The 20275-nt window shown below is 46.1% G+C and overlaps 1 protein-coding gene across 1 annotated transcript in view; it reads left to right on the top strand.

The window, feature by feature from the left end:
- The window catches only part of OTUD7A (OTU deubiquitinase 7A), a gene marked incomplete at its 3' end in the record, with an annotated part of 136242 nt that overhangs the window by 98700 nt on the left and 17267 nt on the right, over window positions 1-20275 (top strand). Inside the window, exons 5-9 of the mRNA XM_021712563.1 lie at window positions 5294-5395; window positions 8832-8959; window positions 9692-9804; window positions 14629-14756; window positions 16624-16773. Of these exons, the coding sequence (XP_021568238.1) occupies window positions 5294-5395; window positions 8832-8959; window positions 9692-9804; window positions 14629-14756; window positions 16624-16773 (621 nt within the window). The remainder of the gene's footprint in view (window positions 1-5293; window positions 5396-8831; window positions 8960-9691; window positions 9805-14628; window positions 14757-16623; window positions 16774-20275) is intronic.

Raw genomic sequence — 20275 nt, 5'->3', positions numbered from 1 at the left:
GGTCCATTATGTGGTTAATTTCCATGTAACTTGAAAATATATATTTAATCATAGTTCATAGGTACAGTGTTATATATATGTCAACTAGGTCAAATTACTTTATGTTTAATCTCTACTGATTTTTTTTGTCTGCTGATTCTATCATTTTTTAAGAGAATTCTGTTGAAATCTCAAACTTTGATTATGGATCTATTTCTCTTTAATTCTGTCAGTATTTGCTTTATAAGTTTTTAGGCTGAGTTTTATGTGCACGTACATTTAATATTATTATATTTCCAAATGAGTTGACGTATTATGTTTTCAGTAATGCCTTAATGTCATCTTCATCTGATGTCAATAAAAATATTACTGGCATTGCTTTTGCTTAGTTTTTGAATGGCATATCTTTTCCTACCTATGTAGTTACTGTCAAATTTCTGTCATTATATTTATGATATGTGTCTTGACAGCAGCATATAGTATTTTTTTAAGCAAAGCTGAAAATTCTTGTCTCTTCTTTCATATACTTGTAATATTTTTATTTTCTGTTTATTTTTTATAGATTTATTTAGGTAAATTAAATTATACAAATAAAAATTATATGCATATACAACATATAACATGTTTTGATAGTATATATATAGTGAAATGATTACCACAATTAACCTGATGAGCATCACTTCTCATAGTGACCAGTGTGTGTGTGTGTGTGTGTGTGTGTGTGTGTGTGTGTGTGGTTAAGAACATTTAACATCTATTCTCTTAGCAAATTTTAAGTATGCAATATAGTATTATTAAGTACCATGTTGTACATTGGATCATCAGAACTTGTTAATCTTGCATAGTCAAACTCTGTCTTTTCATTGGAATATTTAATTCATTTACACTTAATATAAATACTGATATATTTTGGTTTAAATCTATTATCTTCATTTAAACCTCAATCCATTATCTTGCTGTTTGTTCTGTCGTTCTTTCTTTTTTTCTCTCTTCTGTGTTCTTTTGAATTATCTAAAGCTATTTATCATTCTATTATTCCTTCAGTTGATTTTGTTCTATTTTAGTAGTTACCCTACAAATTATAACATGCCTTTTTGAGTTATTAGGATTTACCTTAAGTTGGCACTTTTACCACTTCCTGGTCAATGTAAAGACCTTAAAATTTGTGTCATTTATTTTATACTTCTATATTTTGTGCTATTGCTGTCATGTGTTTTAATTACATACAACTCAATCCCAAAGACACTACTAATATTGATTTAAACAGTGAATATTTATCTATATTTACCAACATACTTGCCCTTTCCGGTATTTTTATTCCTTTTTTCACTCTGCTTCCTTCCAGGATCTTTTCTCTTCTGCCTTTAATATTTTCACTTCAGGTGTAATGGTAATAATTTATCTCTTTCTGTTTATTTAAGGAGCAGAATTCTAGCAGAATTTGGAATGATTTTCTCTTTCCAAAAATCCTTGCTACAATTTTGATAGAAATTGCATTTGACCTATGGATCAATTTGGAGATCATGTTTATTTTTTTCTATGTTGATAATTTTCAAATCCATGATCATGGTATATCTCTCCATTTATTTAGATCTTTTACTTTTTTCATCAGCATTTTATAGTTTTCAACATACAAATACTGAACACCTTATGTTAGATCTATACCTAAGTATTTAATTTTTTGAGTGATTATAAATAGTATTATATTTTTTAATTTGAGTTCCCATGTGTTCATTACTAGTATGTGAAACACAATTGACCATTGAGCAACATGGGTTTGAACCACACAGGTCCACTTATATGTGGATTTTTTCCAACCAAATGCAGATTGAAAATATATTATTCATGGAAAGTGAACCCAGGTATACAAAGGGCTAACTCCTCATATAAAAGAGTTCTGTAGGGTCAACTGAGTGACTAGAGTATATACAGATTATAGTATACATAGGGGGTCCTGGAACCAATCCCCCATGTGTACAAAGAGTCAGCTGTACAATTGCATTGTGTATGTTGACCTTGTATCCTATTACTTTGACAAAATAACTTGCTATATTTTGTTAAACTTCCTTCTGTTTTTTTCTGTGTAAATTATCATGTTCTTTGAAAATAAGGAGTGTTATTTCTTCCTTTCAGATTTGTGAACACGGATTTTTATTTCTTTTTTTTGACTCATTTCATAACTAGGACTCATTTCATAGCTAGGACTTCTAGTACTGTATTGAATAGTAGTAGTGACAGTGAAGATTCTTCCCTCTTTTTCAGTCTTGGAGGTAAAGCATTCAGTCTTTTACCATTAAGTATGATAGTATCAATATGGTTTTTTGTGGATTTTTTTTATCAAGTTGTAGAGGTTCCCTTCTATTCCTGGATTTATGGATGTTTTTAATTATGAGTGGGTATTGAATTTTGTCAAATGCTTTTTTGCATTTAGATATAATCATATGGTTTTTCCTCTCTGGACTGTTAATATGGTAAATTATATTAATTGATTTTTAAATATTAAGCCAGCCTTGCATCCCTGAAATAAACCCCTCTTGGTCATGATATACAAGTCTTTGTATATATTGCCAAGTGCCATTTGTTTATATTTTATTAAGAATTTTGCATCATATCCATGAGTAATATTGATCCGCACTTTTCCCTTTTTAGTACTTCCATTGTTGAGTTTTAGTATCAGAGTAATACTGGCTATTTTCTGAAGGAGGAAATAGGATTTATTGTTGAGTGTATTTTCTTTGTACGGCCCTTTTAATGGTTGTTTGAGGTATTACATTCTGAACACATACTTTGTCAAAGCCTACTGTGTTGACACTTTATCACTTTTAGTACAACATAAAACCCTTACCTGCCTTTTTGCTCCTTTATTCTTTACCATTTAAAATGGAATGTTTTAAATATTTCCTTTACATACACTAAAACATATAGACAGACAATGTTATAATTTTGGCTTCAACTATCAAACATCATTTAGAAAACTCAAGAGGAGAAGGAAAGCCTGTTATATTTGCCCATATTTTTGTTCTTTCCATGTTCTTCCTTTTTCATCATTTTCATTCTGTCTAGAGAATTTCCTTTAGCCATTTCTGTAGAGTAGGTTTGCTAGGAACAAATTCTCTTAGTTTTCCTTCATTTTAGAATGTGTTGACCTCCCCGTTATTTCTGAAGAATATTTTTACTGACTATAGAATTCTGGGCTGACAGTTCTTTTCTTTCAGCACTTGAAAAGTCTTGGCTGCTTAATTTCTGGCTTCCTTGGTTTCTAATGAGAAAACCACTGTCATTAGAATTGTTTTTTCCATATAAATAGCATGTTTCTCTTTGACAGTTTTTCAGTTTTATTTTTTGTTTTAGGGTTGTTTTTTTTTCTGGTCTTTAATTTTCAGAAGTTTAACTGCATTGTATTTTGGCATGAATTTTCATGAGTTCTCTCCCCCGCCCCCGCACTCCTTTCAGGGTTTGTACAGCTTCTTGAATCCACATTATTTATTTATTTGCAAAAACTGTAAAATGTTTAGTGATTTTTAAGTGCTTTCTTAATCTCTATTTCTTCTCTCCTATATGACTCTGATGGCATGAATGTTAGATGTTTTGTTGAAGCTTCACATGTTCCTGAGGGTTTTTTTTTTTTTTAGTCTAACGTTTCTGTTATTCAGATTGGGTAATGTCTGTGTTCTACCTTTACATTCACTGATTTCTTCTATTCTCTCCATTCTGCTGTTGAGCACATCCACTGAATTTTTAAAATTAATCATTGTATTTTTCAGTTCCAGAATCTTAATTTGGTTCTTCTTTGTATCTTCTGTTATTTTAGTGAGGCATTCCATAACTTTGCTCACATTTTTCTGTGTTTTCATTTGTTTCAGGCATCTTTGTAATTGCTTATTTAAGCATTTTTCTGATGACTGCTCTTAAATTTTAAATTTTTATGATGATTGCTAAATCCTTGCCAAATAATATCTGTCCTCTCAGTGTTTGTGTCTGTTGATTGTCTTTTCTCGTTCTGCTTGAAATCTTTGTAGTTCTTGAAATAAGTAATTTTTTATTAAAAAGGGTACACAGGTGGTATTAAGTTATAGGACTCTGGATCTTATTTGGGCCCTTTGTTTTAGCAGACCTCCTCTGATAAATGTAGGGTGCCATTGCCCCACAACTGCCAAATGGAGGTGGAAGTACAGGTTCTCCACTGTTGATACCAGGTGTGGGATGGGCTTGGTACTATTAGACAGGAGAGGAAATTGAGGCTCCCCACTAGGTCTCTCCTGATACTGCCCTAGCTGAGAGGGATGGGGAATCTCATTACTCCCAAATGAGTGCAAAAGTTCAGACTTCCCATGTGTCCTCTGTCGATAGAGGGTGAGATGCTCATTACCAACCAGCATGGTTGAAGTCCTGGCTCTATGCTCAGGCTTCTCTGAGGCCCCTCAGACAGTAAGCACCTTTTTACAGCCCAACAAGGATGAAAGCATAGACTCCGCACCAAGCCGTTTGCTGGTAGCAGTGGTGGTAGAGCTGTAATTTGTTTTTCTGTTGGGTTTGACTGGAATAGAGTGGCTAATGCCTAAGCAATTACCGTCTTGCTGAGATGCCCTTTTCCTGGTATTCTGTCTAGAGAATACCTTTTTATCTGCTCCTGTTGGTGTTTCTAGATTGCCAGTTTCTCTAGTATCTACTCTGGGATATATGAGGCAAAAAGAAACTCCAGGCAACCTACCCTTATGCTGTTCCTCATGTCCGAGGGCCCTGGCTGGTCTGCCACTTGTTCTCTACTTTTCAGAGTCTTCTTATATTATTTTATATAATGCCAGGGTTTTTATTGTACTTAGGAGGAATAGGGAAAAGTGCATCTGCTCTATCTTCCCAGAAGTGGAAGTCTCTGGATGTTGTAATTAAATTTAACTTAACAATTCCTAAGTAGCTCTAATGGTTTGGATGCGTCAGATGAAATATAAACCATACTTTCAAAGGCATGTATGTATCAAGGATGATTAAAGAAAAAAATTTCAGGAGGGGAGACTATGATCAAGGAAATTAAAGAAAAAATTTCTATTTTGTGTAAAATACATTATCAGATTCAAGGAGAGAAAGCCTTGAGTTTCTTAAACCTCATACTAACTGGTGGGAGGATTGGTCATTTTTTTTTTTGTCTCAAAAAGGAAAATAAATCTATATTTAAGAAAAAAGTAGCCATAACATTCTGCCTTTCTGCTGAAATCCTCTAGAAAATTTTCACCGACGTTTGTGCCTCCTTAGCAAACACACTGCAGTAGCCCCTGCCTTCTCTGGGATTCTGTTCTAAAGTGAGCTTCTGTTCCAGGTCGCTTGAACTGGTGGTCTACTGTGTGCACGAGCTGTAAGCGGCTTCTTCCTTTGGCTACGACAGGGGATGGGAACTGCCTTTTACATGCTGCCTCACTGGGTAAGCTCCATAGCACAGACAGGGAGTGGCAGGGCCCGGGCCTGCTCAAAGCATTATTAAAAGACAGACACGTGTCAAGCAGAGCCATCCACATCACTGTCATCTGAAAAGTTGCTGACAAGTTGCCTGCACTTGGTGGGAAGACAGAACACACATGAGAAAAGACCTGTCATGATCGAAGGAGGCCTTAAGCATGAGCTTCAGGCATGAAAATAGAAACTGTGGCCGAGGTAATCAAAGAGGGCTTCCTAGAGTAAGTGGGATCTTTACTGAGACTTGAATTGAAGGAGTAGAAAAGAGGGTATTCTAGACACGGAGACTCCACGGATATGATACAGCAAAGGCAGGAATCAGCATGGTGTTTGGAAGTAGGACTGAGCTAGGTGAGGCTCAAGCAGGAATTCAGGGGAGCAGTGCATGAAGTTGGGCAGATGTGGGGCCACCATATTTATAGCAGTCAGTAAGACAGACATAGGTACTGACCAGAAGACAGACATAGGTACTGCTCGGACGAATCACAAGAGGATTTAGCAGAGTCAGACTTTACAGCAGAGAGATCAGCAACCTGTCCAACAGAGATGTGAGCTTCCTGGTCACCAGCAGGCATGAATGGAAACCTCTGACTGATGGAGAGTCATAGTAGACTTCCTGGAAGCTCAATTATCCCTTCTAGACCCAGCCTTATATTCATAAGGCTGAATCTGTTTTGTTTTGTTCTGATTTTAAATATGTGGGGTACAATTCAGGGTTAGATATGCAAATGTTCATTGTGCAGGTAACCTTGTTGATGGAGTGTGTTTTGGCAGGCTAGTTTGCACCAGGGCCCCAACTTTCAGGGCCAGTTGCTCTTCATCAGCTCTGGAGGAGAGAGTCTCTCTAGGAGACGGGACCCTAAGACAGGAACATGGTCCTTGTTGGTCACTCCTGACTCCCCCAAAAATGTGGACTTAACTTGGTGCTGTGACCCAGAGCAAGAGCCATCCCCAGATCTCTCTTGAGATCTGCAGTGAGGTCCATTCAGTAAGAGGTAGGCTGAGATGAGACTGGAAAGGGCTTCAAGGAAAACATTCCAAAATCTGGGGAAGGCCCAGGGAGGCCCAGAGGAGGATGGGGACCAAAAACAAAGGGTACATTCCACAGGCTTGACCCTCGAGACAAGAAAGGCAGAGATAGCCACTCACCTGCTTCCTCTCCACATCAAAACTAGCACATTCTGCTTGTTGACATTATAAAAGTACTCCACATTCATCATGGTAGGAAAATGGAACTCAATAATCTCACCACCTAGAGACAGTCACCCTTGACAGTTTGGTATATTGTCTTTAAGTCCCTTGTCTGTTCATCAATGAAGTGATGATCTTGCTGTATTCACAGTTTGGAATCCAACATTTTCCTTTATAATTTAATTGACAATATTTCATGCGATTTTTCTTCAAAAACATGATTTTTAAGTAGTTGGGATGTATTTCATCATATTAGCCAATACTATTTCTCTGTTACTGAATATATTTTACTTTGTCTTGTACAAAACCTGGAGAAAGAATATAAAAGAAGAAACTTCTTCCCTATGTCAAACAGCAACCTCGTTGCAAAGTCTCAGGCATGGAAATGCCTTTGTCCCTCAGAATCTGCATCATGTAGAGTTACTGTCCCCCTCACCACTACAAGTGGGCAGGGCCACACCTCACAGTGATGTCTGCTGGCAGGTGATTTCCACCTGAGCACAGTGGGCCTCCCAGGCCTGCCTGTGAAGAGAGAGCCTCCCTCGGGCTGGCCGTGTAAACCTGCAGGAGTGGCAGGGCTGTGACTGACCAGGGCTGCAAGGTCTCCTCCAGGAATCCCCTCCCAACAACAAGCCCAGAGCTCAAAGCCAGCTGGTCCTTGTATCGCAGCACTTTGCTTTCACTGTGTGCTCACATAGTGAGACTCCATGGAACTCGGCCCACCCAAAGAGGCCATGTGACATTTACCAACTGTGCCTGTCAAGCACCTGCTAACTAGGCCTGCCATTGAGCTGGGATCAGGGGCACATGTAGAAATGACATAGTCCTAGAGTCAGGCACATAGGCAGACATGAATGAGACAAGGAGACGCTCTCTGCAAGAGACCTGCCCAAGGAGCTCTGGGAGCTGAGGTTGCCTGGGAGTCCCTGGAGGCTGCTGACACTGGCCTGAGGAAAGTGAGGGGCAATGGTGGCCTTTCTCCCATCTGTTCTGTAGAAAAGGCAAAGCCTCGCCTGCTAGAAAGCCCACAGCAGTCCTTGGCTGTTGCAGACTGTGGATACACACCAACTTTAGCCTTTAGAGACATCAGTCAGTTCAAGACACTCCTCCCCTGAACACTCCAGAGGTTCCCAGCTCGTTCAAGAGCCCACTTCTACCCTCCTCCCATCCCTCCATCATGGCTCTAGCCCCCTCTCTCTCTTGCCCACTCTGGGTCTGTCCCTGGCCTTTCCCTGTGCCTGGGATGGCAATTTGGCTCCCTCCTTCAGCCTCTCGAACCTTTGTTCCCTTGTCTCCATTCACACCATGACAACACACCCACTCTGCTCTCATCTTCCTTGTCTCTCCTTATGGTGCTGCCACCCTTGACGTCCTACATTATGTCCTAACTTAATGGCTGCCTCACATCTCACTTTCCCACAATGTTTGCTCAGTGAGATTTTAGGAACTTGGTGCATCCTGGTCACTGCTATGCATGTTCCCAGCACCTACAGTAGATAGATGAATGGGTGGGTGGGTGGATTCTCCCACTCTTTCCCCAGTAGCCAGGACTGCCCCTCTAGTCTGCGTTCCTCCCATGGACTGGGTTTCTTGACAATGTCTGAGCTGCCCAGGGCACATGCTCAGAAATGGCTGGTTTGTCATTACATAAGATGAGATCTCGCTGAAAAGTAGGTACTCGCTCCAGGCCAGATGTGTGCAGTGGTGCCACTGGCACTCTGCTTCTTTGGTGTTTGAGGCACCTCAGGGCTACAGATGTGGGATGTAGAAGACCCTGGGGAAGCCAGGACACTAATGGCCATCCTGGGAGGGGCCCTGGGTGAAGACACATGGACAGCTTATCCCCTAGTCTGTCTCCACCCAGAAGCTAGACCCAGATAGTGACCATCAGGTCCCTTAAAGCAAACCTGTGAGACTGAGCACAGGTTGTCAAGGATTCCAGTGAGGGGCAGCACTGGATTTCTACCCACTGTTTTCTGCTAAGAAGGGGATGAGCTGCTTCATGTTCCTCCTTGTGTTAGTGGGAAGCCTTGGGAGAAAGGACAAAGGGGAATTATGAACTCTTGACACAAAAAGAACAGCTGAGTAATGAGGACCTCTCTGTGTGCAGACGCAGGAGGCCAGCCTGGTAGGCCTTGTGGATTTGAGTCTCCTCTGGCTTGTCCCTTCCTCATGTACTTTCTCTCCTCTACTACCATGGCCTCTGGCTGCAGGAATGTGGGGGTTTCATGACCGGGACCTGGTATTACGGAAAGCTCTCTACACCATGATGAGGACGGGGGCTGAAAGGGAAGCCCTGAAGCGGAGGTGGAGGTGGCAGCAGACACAGCAGAACAAGGAGGTTGGTACCCACTAGCATAGCCGCAGCCCAGGACCCTCACTGGGCACGGCCTCAGACCGTGATGGAGTCCAGAGCATGGCCTTGGGGCCCAAGTCCATCTTGTGAGGCCAGGCAGAAACAGCCCCTGGGATCAGTCAGCCTCCCACACTTAAGCCCGTGATAGAGGAGCTTATTCAAAGAGTACAGTCCCAGCAGACTGTAGCCACGTGACCACTTGAACTCCTTGAGGCATAATAGAAAAAGCCTCCCACCTTCACTCCCAAAAGTGTCCCAGCATGAATGACAAATTATATGGTCACTGCTGTCAGGTGCAACCTGCTACCCCAGCCTCATATGTGAGCTCAATTCAGACTCCCAGTCTTCCCTACTCACAGGGAATATTGGCGCTCTGCTCTCCTGGAAGAAGAATCTGCCTGCTTTTTGACCGAAGTTGGCCTTTACCCCATGAACTCTATAATGGGCAGCCTCAGCCAGGTGCATGCACAGGTTAATGCTCAATCATCCCCACCCCCTGGGATTACCCCTCTGGGTGGGTGAATTCCCAGTAGCTCTGAAAGTTGAGATTGCAGTTTCTGAAAATAGTTTTCCATAGTCAAGTGGGGGAACAGTTGGTGATCACTAAGAGATGTACCCACCCTGGGTGCTGGTGGGGCTTGGACCAAGCTGAGTGGTCTGGGCGGGGCGGGTGCCGTGGCCCACCCCCTTCTCCTGAACCGGCTGCTTTTGTGCCAGTCAGGGCTGGTGTACACAGAGGAGGAGTGGGAGCGAGAGTGGACAGAGCTGTTGAAGCTGGCCTCCAGTGAGCCGCGCACACACTTCAGCAAGAACGGTGGCACAGGCGGGGGGTAAGTGCTGCGTCTGCTCTCCCAAGGGTCACCTCAAGCTCCAGGCCACCCCGGGATACATATGGTATGGGGCATGGTGCAGGTGGGAACGTGGTACCCTTCTGAACTGGGGAAGATGGTTGTGAGCATGGCTGGCACCTGTCAGACACTGGGGAAGTGTCCACAGCCCCACATGCATTGCACGGGAGGAGGCAAGCTCATCGCAGGCCATCCCCAGGCCCATCTTCCTTGAACTTTGCAATGCAGAGGGCACAGCCAGCCTCAGGAGCTACACATGGCGGCTGTCCTTCCCACACACTGCCATTGCGCGAGCCAGGCTCTGAAGGCTCGAGCTGGGCCTTTTCCCAGCTCAATATTTAATTTGTGGCTTCAAGAATTCCCACTGAAAACAAAAGATCATTAAGCCAGCCTGGTATTTCCCAGATGTTGCTCCTTGGCTATTATGTATGTTCTTGGCAAAAGAACATAAGAACATACATAAGAACAGCTGTGCACATTTAGAGGTAGCTTCTTCATTCTAAAACATCTTGAATATCCTAGTGTGGAATGCAGAGTATGGCCAAACGAGGTGACCATGGAGCCTTGGCCCACGGCATACTCTTTGGTTCACACTGTTTTGAACCTGAAGGCAAGGAAAGGTCTCAGCCAAACAGGAAAGTGTGGGAACTCACACCAAGGAGACACACAAAAGGGCCAGGGGACCACATGCAGCTCCAGCTACCTTCAGGATCACGGGCCCGCAGCAGCCATCTGGGTCCTCACCCACCCACTGTGAGACAGCTGCTGCAGGCCCGTGATCCTGAAGGTAGCTGGAGCTGCATGTGGTCCCCTGGCCCTTTTGTGTGTCTCCTTGGTGTGAGTTCCCACACTTTCCTGTTTGGCTGAGACCTTTCTTGGAAGGATTGCCTGAGCCCAGGAGATGGAGGCTGTGGTGAGCCATTATTGTGCCACTGCACCCCAGCCTGGGTGATAGAATGATCAATAATAATAATAGTAATAATAATAGTAATAGTAGTAATAATGTGTAACTATCACTGAATACATCCCACCCAGAAGGAGCTGTGCCTATGGTCCCATGGCTGTTTAGCCTATCTGACTTCTGAGGACACAGCCTGGGCCCCTACTGCCTGCTCCCCAGGGTCAGAGGGGGTTCTGATGAGAATGGAGGAGGGGGGCAGGGTGGTGTGCAGTGTTCGTCCCTGTCTCCCATCTCAAGGCAGAGCAGGACTTCAGGGAAGGGGTCTCCTCGGTGGTGGATGGCAACTCTCTTGTTCTCTCTGTTCCTTCTCTTTCCCCTACCCCATGAGCCTTGAGGATAGAGGGAGGGGCAGAGCGCATTGACCAGTGACCCAACTGCTCTCCAGGTCACAGGAGGGCTCTGGGGTTGCCGAAACCGCTCCTGCACTTCCTCTGCCAGTCCAGCCAGAGCTGCTATGCTCCTCCACACTTCCCCTCCTCTCAGGACTCCTGAAGCACCTGCTGTGTCCCTGCCACCCCCTTCACCAGTAGCCTGGTTTTGATAAAAATGATAAATGGTAATGATAAAAATGCCCCTAGTCAGAAGCAACCTGTGATGGATGGCAGATGTTATTTATTCCAAAGACATTTCCTAGTTGGTTGAGTGTCCTTCACTGGAACGTGGACCAGGAACCAGCAGGCTTGAGGCCCAGGATGACCAGATCTACTAGTGTCCTCCTGCCTCAGGGGGGGCAGGGGCCAGACAATAGCCGGGACGCTGACCCCCCTGCTCCCTCTTCTGTCCACCTGCACAGACCAGAGGAAGAACACTATGTCTGGACTTCAAATAGTTCCTAGAGTTCAGCTCCTTCCCCCACAGCCCTCCCATGCAGGGCTCAGTGTTGTCTGGCCCCATATCTTCAGCCTGCACTGATGGTCCCTAGATCCCACAGCAGCCAGTTAGCCCTAGGAGGAGGTGAGGGCTCCTAGATCCAGGTTCTCTTTGACCTTGACGTGCTACTTCTGTAAACGTGTGGTGAGTCCCCAAGACATGGCATTGGAATCATCTCGTCCAACCTTCCTGCCCTTTTCCTCCCTTCTGGATAACTCTCAAGGTGTTTCCTCCCCTGCCGTGTGTCCCACCTTTGCCACAGGATACAGGGCCTCCTACTCCCCATGAGAGGCACTGGAAATGAGTCGTGGTGACCATAAGCTGTGCTCATACTCAGTACTCAGTACCATTTCTGGTGATAGGTGAGCAGGGAGTCCCCTGCCCAGAGAACAGATGTGGGGAGTATCTTAGGAGCTGCTTGGAGCAGGTGACCATGCACACTGGTGCCTGGGTACTGTCAAGACGTGTCCCTTGGCCAGGAATTGTGGCTCATACCTGTAATCCCAGCACTTTGGGAGGCAAAGGCAGTAGGATGGCTTGAGGCAAGGAGTTCAAGACCAGCCTTGGCAATATAGCGAGATCGCACTCACTCAGAAACCTGGTCCCCATGGATGAAAGGGAAAGGAAAACAGTTTGGCCCTTGCATCCTGCTTTAAACCCCCCTAGTATGGGACAGTTGGGAACAGACCCCATTCTGCTTGTCCTTGACATGGACAATGGCCAGGAGTCACTTTTAAACCTGTTACTTTCCCAGAAAGTGACTAGGTTAAGTATCTGAAGAGATCAGAAGGGACCAGAGGCCAGACTTGAGTGTGAGCAGAACCATCTTCTTGTCTCCTTCCCAGCAGGACTCACAGTGGCCAGGCACCCAGCTTACAGGAAGAGCCAGGCAGGAGACCCTGGAGACAGGAGAAGGGGTGGAGATCAGGCTGGCACCCAGGCAGGGCGGGCCACCAGCTGGATGGTACCTTGGAGAGGCTCCTTGAGGACTGATGCCTCTAAGTCTGTGAGCACAGAGAAAGGCACCCTCAAAGACCCTCAGGAGATGAGGCCAGGTATGGGCTTCCTATTCAGACTCAGATGTGTAAGAAAGGCAAGTGGATGGTACTGCAGAGACAGTGAGTACAAGGATGAGCTGAGGCCCAGGCAAGGGCAGGCGCCTCTGAGCACAGACTGCAGGAGGAACTCACCCTGATGCTTCAACTTGCAAATCAAAGACAACCATTTCTCTATAATCAAGACAACTCAATCTAGATGCTCTGTGCTGCTGCTGCTGCTGCTAAGATCTTACCTCCAGTTTATAACTGCGGGACTAGATTGCAGACCCAGACCTATCTGAGTCCAAGCCCTGGAGTTTCCCTGGCAGGATGCAGTGGCTTCTTAAGAAAGAGTGCCTGCAGATAGACATTCTGAGCCCTGGCATATCTGAATTTGTCTTTAGTCTACCTCACCCTTTGATGCATAGTTTGGCTGGGTTTGAAATTCTTACTTGGAAATTATGAGATGAATGATGTCCTCGGAGAAGACAAATCAAATAGAAAGACACCATCTTCTGGGCACTCATCTAGGTCAACTAATTTGAAATGAGAAGCAATGATATGAAATCCAAAGGCTAAATATAGTCAGTCTCTTACTTCATCTTTACAAGCTCTGAAAAATATTTCTTCATTAATTTGGCATGTAGTAATTGCCTACCATGTGTGCATTTTCACGTACCCTGCCACATTTAATCATCACAGTAACCCTGTGACTTGAAGATTTTAATTCTCATTGACCATATGAGGAAACTGAGATTCAGAATGGAAAGTGGCTTGTCTAGGATAACAGTTCTACTGAGCAGCAGACCTGCAGTCCAGTTCACATCTTGTGCTTCTCAGGTCCCTGCTCCCTCCTTTCTTCCCTGCCCCTCAGCTCGGAAACCTGTGTCTCCAGGATTATAGAGCACTGGAATCCTGCTGCTTCCTCACTATTAGTTCTGTGAGTGATGGAATAATGCCTCCTTATTTTCTGCTCCGATTTCCCAAGGTGATTATGCACCAAGGTCTCCTCTAAAGGTTGGTGTGCTTTGTTGCAATCCTACAACACAGAAGCTCCAGAATGTCTTTCTGATTCGAAATGTGGGAAGTCATAACTCTGAAAGCATATACTTCTAGATGCTTCTGTTTTCAGTCTACTTACACTCGTGTCAAGACTAGAAGACCATGAACAGGATTCAGCTGTTGTGTGGGCAGTGGTCCATTGGATAAGAAGATATGGGATGTGTTTACAAAATGTTCAGGTTTTTTTAGAAGACATATTGATTTTATTGTGTTGGGTTGAGGCACAAGTTTGTAGTGTTTTTCACTTGTCAGTGGAATGCAAACGTTGCATAATGGTTGACTGGCCACAGTTCATCACATTTGCCAATTCTTGGGTTGGCTGACGTGGATCATCGTGGATCAAAGCATTTAAATGGTCTTCATTGAAGCCCAGTGGGCTTCCTGAAGGTGGAGAATCACTCAGGTCAAAGTGGCTTTCTTTGAAACAACAAAACCATTTTCTTGCCTAGGCTCCCCTGAGTCCCTGAAGGAAATGAACAGAAGAGGAACCCTCCATCCCTCCAGCCCCCACTGCATCCTTGTCAAACACCCTCAGAGAACAAACCCCCCATAGCCGTAGGCTCTGGTGGGTTACCTCTGCCTGCAGAGAGACCTCATCTTAACAGTGGCCAGCATCCCTCGCCTGCAGGTGCTCTCTGACTTGTCTTCTGAGACCACTTAACCCAGGGTGGGGGCAGGGAGCTAGAGCCTGTGCAGTTGCCATCAGGGGATAGCATGGGAGGTGGCCTCGGGTGGTATGGCTGCTGGGGTCCATGGAGATAAGATCCAGAGATCCAGAGTGGGGGAGGCTCAAGACCTGCATAGAGTAGTCTCCGTTCTCTCCATCCTTCATCCCAGGGGAGTCTGGTGACAGACTGGCTCTGTTTTGTCTCCTAGCATGGACAATGCTGAGGACCCCGTGTACGAGAGCCTAGAGGAGTTCCACGTTTTTGTCTTAGCCCATATACTGAGGAGACCTATCGTGGTGGTGGCAGACACAATGCTAAGAGACTCAGGTGGAGAAGGTGAGTTCTTCAAAGAGACATATTTGTTCATGAAAGGAAGCATAACATCCCAGTTAGAGAAAAGGCACATAACATAAAGGCTGAGCTCCCAAAAGGCCATGGACAAAGATGGTATTATTTCTTTTCATTTCTCTACTCAGCATATTTCTTTTTCCTCCCTGGCCGAGACTAAGCCCCAAGGGACCCCAGCCCCCATTGATGCCCAGAACATGGCAGTCAGCCCATATCCCTGCAATGGCTCCATCCCATGTCTCTGAACCCCTCAGTCACTCCAGTATCCTTCTGCCTCTCTTCAGGTAGCATGTGTGTTAAAGAGAACAGAAAGAGGAAGGAAAGTGTAGAGTCACTTGGCAAGGTTGGGGTGGGATCAGAACTGGCAAAGGAAGAGGCAAGGGCATGTATGGCCTGTGTATGGCCTGGTATGGCCTAGCCACTGAGAGCCAGGCATTGTGCACAGCCTCTTCTCTGATGCTCCTCCTTCATCCCTCACCACAACCTCCCAGGTAGATAACAGTCTTTCTGCTTTATAGTGGGGTCTCTAAAGTGCCTTCAAAAGGAAGTCTGGACCTACCCCAAGAGGTCTGATGGGGCTGAGAGCTCAGACTGGGCTTTCCCTGAAGGACCTCATAAAGTCCTGGCGCTGCTCCAAACGCTGCAGACCCCAGGAGACTGAAGCCCAGAGAGGTTAAGCAATATCCCCAGCAGGGTTCACCCAGGACAGAGAGTGCTTCAAGGCCTGTCCTCCCTGCAGCCTGCAGCTTCCCAGGGCATCCCTCCTGCCCAACTTAAAACTGCATGTTAACAAAATGTGCAGGTCTCCCGAGAAACCCTACAAATTAGGATATGGCTCCTCATGCTGAGTCACAGCTGCCACGAATGTGTGATGTGGCCACCATGGTACGTGGGTGGGGAGCTAGTAGGACACAGGTCCTGCTCAGAACCTCCCCCTTCCCTGTGCGGCCCAGGGACACAGGCCTGCTGAGTCCGCAGCTCTCAGGAGCAACACCAGGACTTGCACCAGGACCCTGCTGGGAAAGCCCCAGCCAAGCTTCCAGTTCCATAAGACCTCCTGGAAGAGGGTCCATGCTTCCTTCCATATGACCTGCAACCCTCTTACAGAATCCCTTCCTGCCTCTGTGGGATTCTGTGGGCAGAACCACACAGACCAATTTAGACAAAGTGAGGGTGGGAAGCAGCCCTGAGAGTTCATCAAAGATGTGGTTCACGTTCCTGTCCTTGCATTCTGCTCAAAGGAGTGCAGCGACTCATGGGCTCTGGGACCCAGTGGGAAGATGCTTTATGACAAAAAGCAGATGCTGCTTTAAGGCAGATATTTCCAGAAATTATTCTATCTCAGGCTTATTGGCCCTTTATTTTTCTGAATATGGAAATGAGCAAGATTGTGTCCTTGTCGCTAACGTATTTGGTCCCTCTGTTTCTCACTTCTTGTCAAAGTCCTGGAACTCTCTGGTTGGTTTTTGGATTCACTAGAACAGGTTCTCAAAATGTTACACAAACACTCTCAAGAAGTGGAGATACTGCTTTGTATGCAAATCCTTTAATGAACACAAGGAGAGGAGTCCATCCAGAAAGACATAGGCTCCAGGCCGTGACCGCTGACCATCTTGGGGACCCAGTTGTCCCAGCCCCAGGGCTCCAGAATGCCTGTGTGATCTCAGGGCAGCATGTTCTGGGGCTGATCACCTTGGAAACTCCAGCCCCAGCCCTCAGCACTGCCTTTGTCTACCTGTCCTGTCCCTCTGTTCCTCTACCAAAGAGCCCCTCAGAGGCGAGGGACAGGGCACAGAGGCCTCCCCTCTCAGGGCCCGCCTACTCCTCATGCCCTCGCCCTTATTTGTGTCCACAGCATTTGCCCCAATCCCATTTGGAGGGATCTACCTGCCCTTGGAGGTCCCCCCCAACAGGTGCCACTGCTCACCTCTGGTCCTGGCCTACGATCAAGCGCATTTCTCTGCCCTCGTGTCCATGGAACAGAGAGACCAGCAAAGGGAACAAGGTAGGTCTGGGTGTGCCTGCAGATGGACAGGGTAGAGCTGCTGAAGGCGACGCCCTTGATGGGCAGAGGGGAGCACAGGGAGGGATAGGAGACTCCCCTTGGAAGCCTGTGCACACTGGGCAGTGAGGGGGTTTGCATAAAAGTACTGTGTGTGTGTGTGTGTGTGTGTGTGTGTGTGTGTGTGTGTGTGTGTATGTGTGTGTGTGTAAATGTTTTCATTATAATGTTAGAGACAGCGTTTCATCTAAAATACTAGCCACATGAATAATCCCACCAACCTCTGTAGCCCTTACTGCAGTTCCCCTTCACATGAATACACATTTTACATGGATGTCATTAGTCTTAGGTGTAAATTAAATTAAATTTTTAAAAACTTCATGTGCAGAGATTAACAAACCACGGGCACCCACCTATTTTATTTTTTTAATGCAAATAATATAACTGGTTTTATTTTTGCTAGGTTAAGATATCCTTTTTGAAATATTCTTTTTCTCAAGTGGGAATCTTATGTTGAGTAAAAACCAATTAATACATTTTTCTTTTGTTATCATGTAAATCAGTTTGATATCATCTAGATATATATAATTTTTTATCAATATTTTTTATTATGGTTTTGTGGGGTACAGTTAAGGGTTAGGTGTACAATTACGTTTCATTCAGGCACCCTGTTGATAAGAGGTGTTTCCCCGTCCCCAGACAGATATTTGCTACTGTTAATCCCATCCCCCCCATACTTTCCCAATACCGTCAGTCATTTTCTTATAGTATTACATTGGATGTTATTTTTAAATAAAGTTTTATTGGCAGCAGCCATATTCCTTCACTGGTATGTCGTTTGTGGCTGCTCTTGCACTACGGTGGCAGAGCTAAGTGGCAGCCACAGAGACTGCATGGCCCCCAGAGCCTAGGATATTGACTGACTCATTTTCACAGAAAAGCCTACCTAGCCTGCTCTAGAGTAAGATTTTGAATCAAAAACTCGCTGTTTCTTTTCAAAACCCTCCTATTTCCTGCAAATAGCCATTTCAATGCTGAGTCAGCCCCACCCACTGCACACTACACAATTCCAAGGCTGGGGAAATAGGGGAGTTTTGTTTGGAACAGTTGCTGTTTCTCATGGTAGCTACTGATGGATATGTGACCAGCTTAGTCGAGAGGAAACTGACCCTTCCTGTTGTCACTCTTGTTTCTGGTATAGGCAGAGAATCTCCCAGGAGACTGAAGGACAGGCAAGACAGACTGTTTCAGGGTCCCTGCCATTGGGTGTGGTTTCAGGGAATGGGAAGTGACTCATCTAGGCCCACCACAGATCAGGAAGCTCAGCAGTGTCTGGTTCTGATTGTACACACTGAGTGTGTAGCTTGAGAAGTAAACACAGCGACAAAATTGCCCCCATCAAAGCTCCAAGTGCTGCCCGTAGACAGCGTGCATGGAAGGGTCACACGAGCAAAACCCAGCCCCCACCAGCCCTCAGCAAGATTCAGTGCCAGCTTGTTTCCTGGCCTGAAGGTCAAGTCAGAATAGAGTCCCAAAAGTGACAGAAGCATGGGATGCTCACCGACCCCCTCCCAAGCATGAATTACAACTGCAAGGGGCTGGTAAGTGTGGCGCAGCCATGGACCCGTGTCCCAGGACGGGAGAGAGACCAGGCTGCTGCCAGCTATGATAGAAAGGTCACGTCACCATTCTTTATTATTTAGAGACAGCTCACTGGCCACAGAAGGGAAGGTTTCATCACTGAGGCCTACCAGGCGTCTCTGCCTCTGGTGTCATCTCTCCACTTTTTGTCAGCAGAGGCTGCACCTCTTTCCTGGGTTTTTAGCCCTTCTCAGGCTTCCCATGCCTCTTGGGAGACAAGAGGGGAATTTCTCAGGACCTAGATCTGTCCAGTCTCACAGGAGTCTCTGTTTAGAGAAAGATGATGCCCCCAGGGCCAGTGTCTCCCGCTGTTGAGCATGGGATTCAGATACCCAGCATCCTCCCCAAAGGCACTCAGGTCTCTCTTAGGCATCCCAGTTGCTGCTCTCTGGTGTCTTCAAGGCAGATATGAAGGCATCTCCCATAAAAGGACAAATGTGGAGGGTACTGTGGCTCAGCCTCTCTAGGGGGAGTATTGCAGGGTGTGGGTGCTTTCACCTCTGATGACCTGTTTTTTTCCCCATGGTGGGATCTGGTTCCAGGGCACCACGCAGAGCGGCTGGTATGGGCTCTTGCGGCTCCCTCACAGCCGCAGGCAGTGTGCTGACTTATTCCTTGTGCTTGTCAGTCCCTGCCTCCAAGAACAGGATGTGACCAGACTGCCCTTCCAACCCCCATGACCCACTGCAGGGCAGCCAGGCTCTTTGTCACACACCTATGTGCCCCTAGGACCTTCCCATCTGCTGCCCTCCTTTAGTGACTCAAGGAACGTTGCAGGGACCAAGTCTCAGCTTGTGCCCTCAAGTCACATGGCATCTCAGCAAGGAGAGGGACACAGAAGCCACAGTAATGCTGCAGTTCCCAGGATGGGACCCGGAATCCTCTGAAGCACAGGGGAGGAGACACTCAGGTCTGCCAGAGTGAGCTGCCACCACCACAAAGTCCCAGAGCCTGGAGGAAAGCAGGAGATGGGAGACCCAGGGACGAAAAGCCCTAGGACACCCACCAGCCCCCACTGCGGAGCACAGCTGCCACACAGTTGCTGTGGAGCCCATGCAAAGGACACCTTGCAGTGAGCACCCCATGTCGGAATCCAGTCAGTACAGTAATCATAGGTCCCAGGGAGAGCAGACACATTGTCCTCGTGTCTGAGGAGCCTGGAGATGAGATAAAAATGTATTCTTGGCTATGAGATGAGGCTCCCATCTTCCCTCCACTCCCTTCCTCCTTTGCATGGCCCATCGTATCTCATCTGCATGTATCCAAGCTCCTGGAAGCTCCAAAACATGTGAGGCATTCGCTAAACTTTGCATGCGAACGCCTCCCTGTGTTGAAACACCGTACGCAAGAACCTATTCCCCCTATATACAGCCCCAAGAACCTATTCCCCCTATATACAGCCCCCACTGCCGCAACCTGGCCACTGCTGACCATCTTCGAGCTCAAGAATCCCACCACACGTCTCAGGCCGGGTGTGCACATGAGGAGAGGAAGGGCTTGAAGTGGAAGGTCGGGAGCTGGCATACTGGTTCTCTGTGGGCAACCTGAGTGGCATGGCTTTGGCAATCCATGTTAGAGGCTTTTAGACATATGTATGCTTTTTCGATAGCATCCACAGATGACAGTCAGCTGCTTTCTCCAAAGGAGAAAGCCTGGGCTGCACCCTACCTTCATGCTCATCTCTTTGTAGGTACTTCCTGAGCACAGGTGTCATTATAGGGCCTTTCCAGGAATAGCTATTTAATCCATTTCGTCTCCCCACTTTACAGAGGAGGAAACTGAAGAAGGAGGGACCATCCCCACAGAATGGTTGGAGCCAGTGAAGGGTTGGTAGGGTGTTTGGTGAGGATTCCACAAAGAAAGG

This window comes from Carlito syrichta, unplaced genomic scaffold, assembly GCF_000164805.1.
Source record: "Carlito syrichta isolate Samal-C Ts95f unplaced genomic scaffold, Tarsius_syrichta-2.0.1 Scaffold303363, whole genome shotgun sequence".
NCBI classification, from domain to species: domain Eukaryota; kingdom Metazoa; phylum Chordata; class Mammalia; order Primates; family Tarsiidae; genus Carlito; species Carlito syrichta.
The sequence above is the reverse complement of the archived record's forward strand: the minus strand, read 5'-3'. Positions and strand labels throughout refer to the sequence as shown.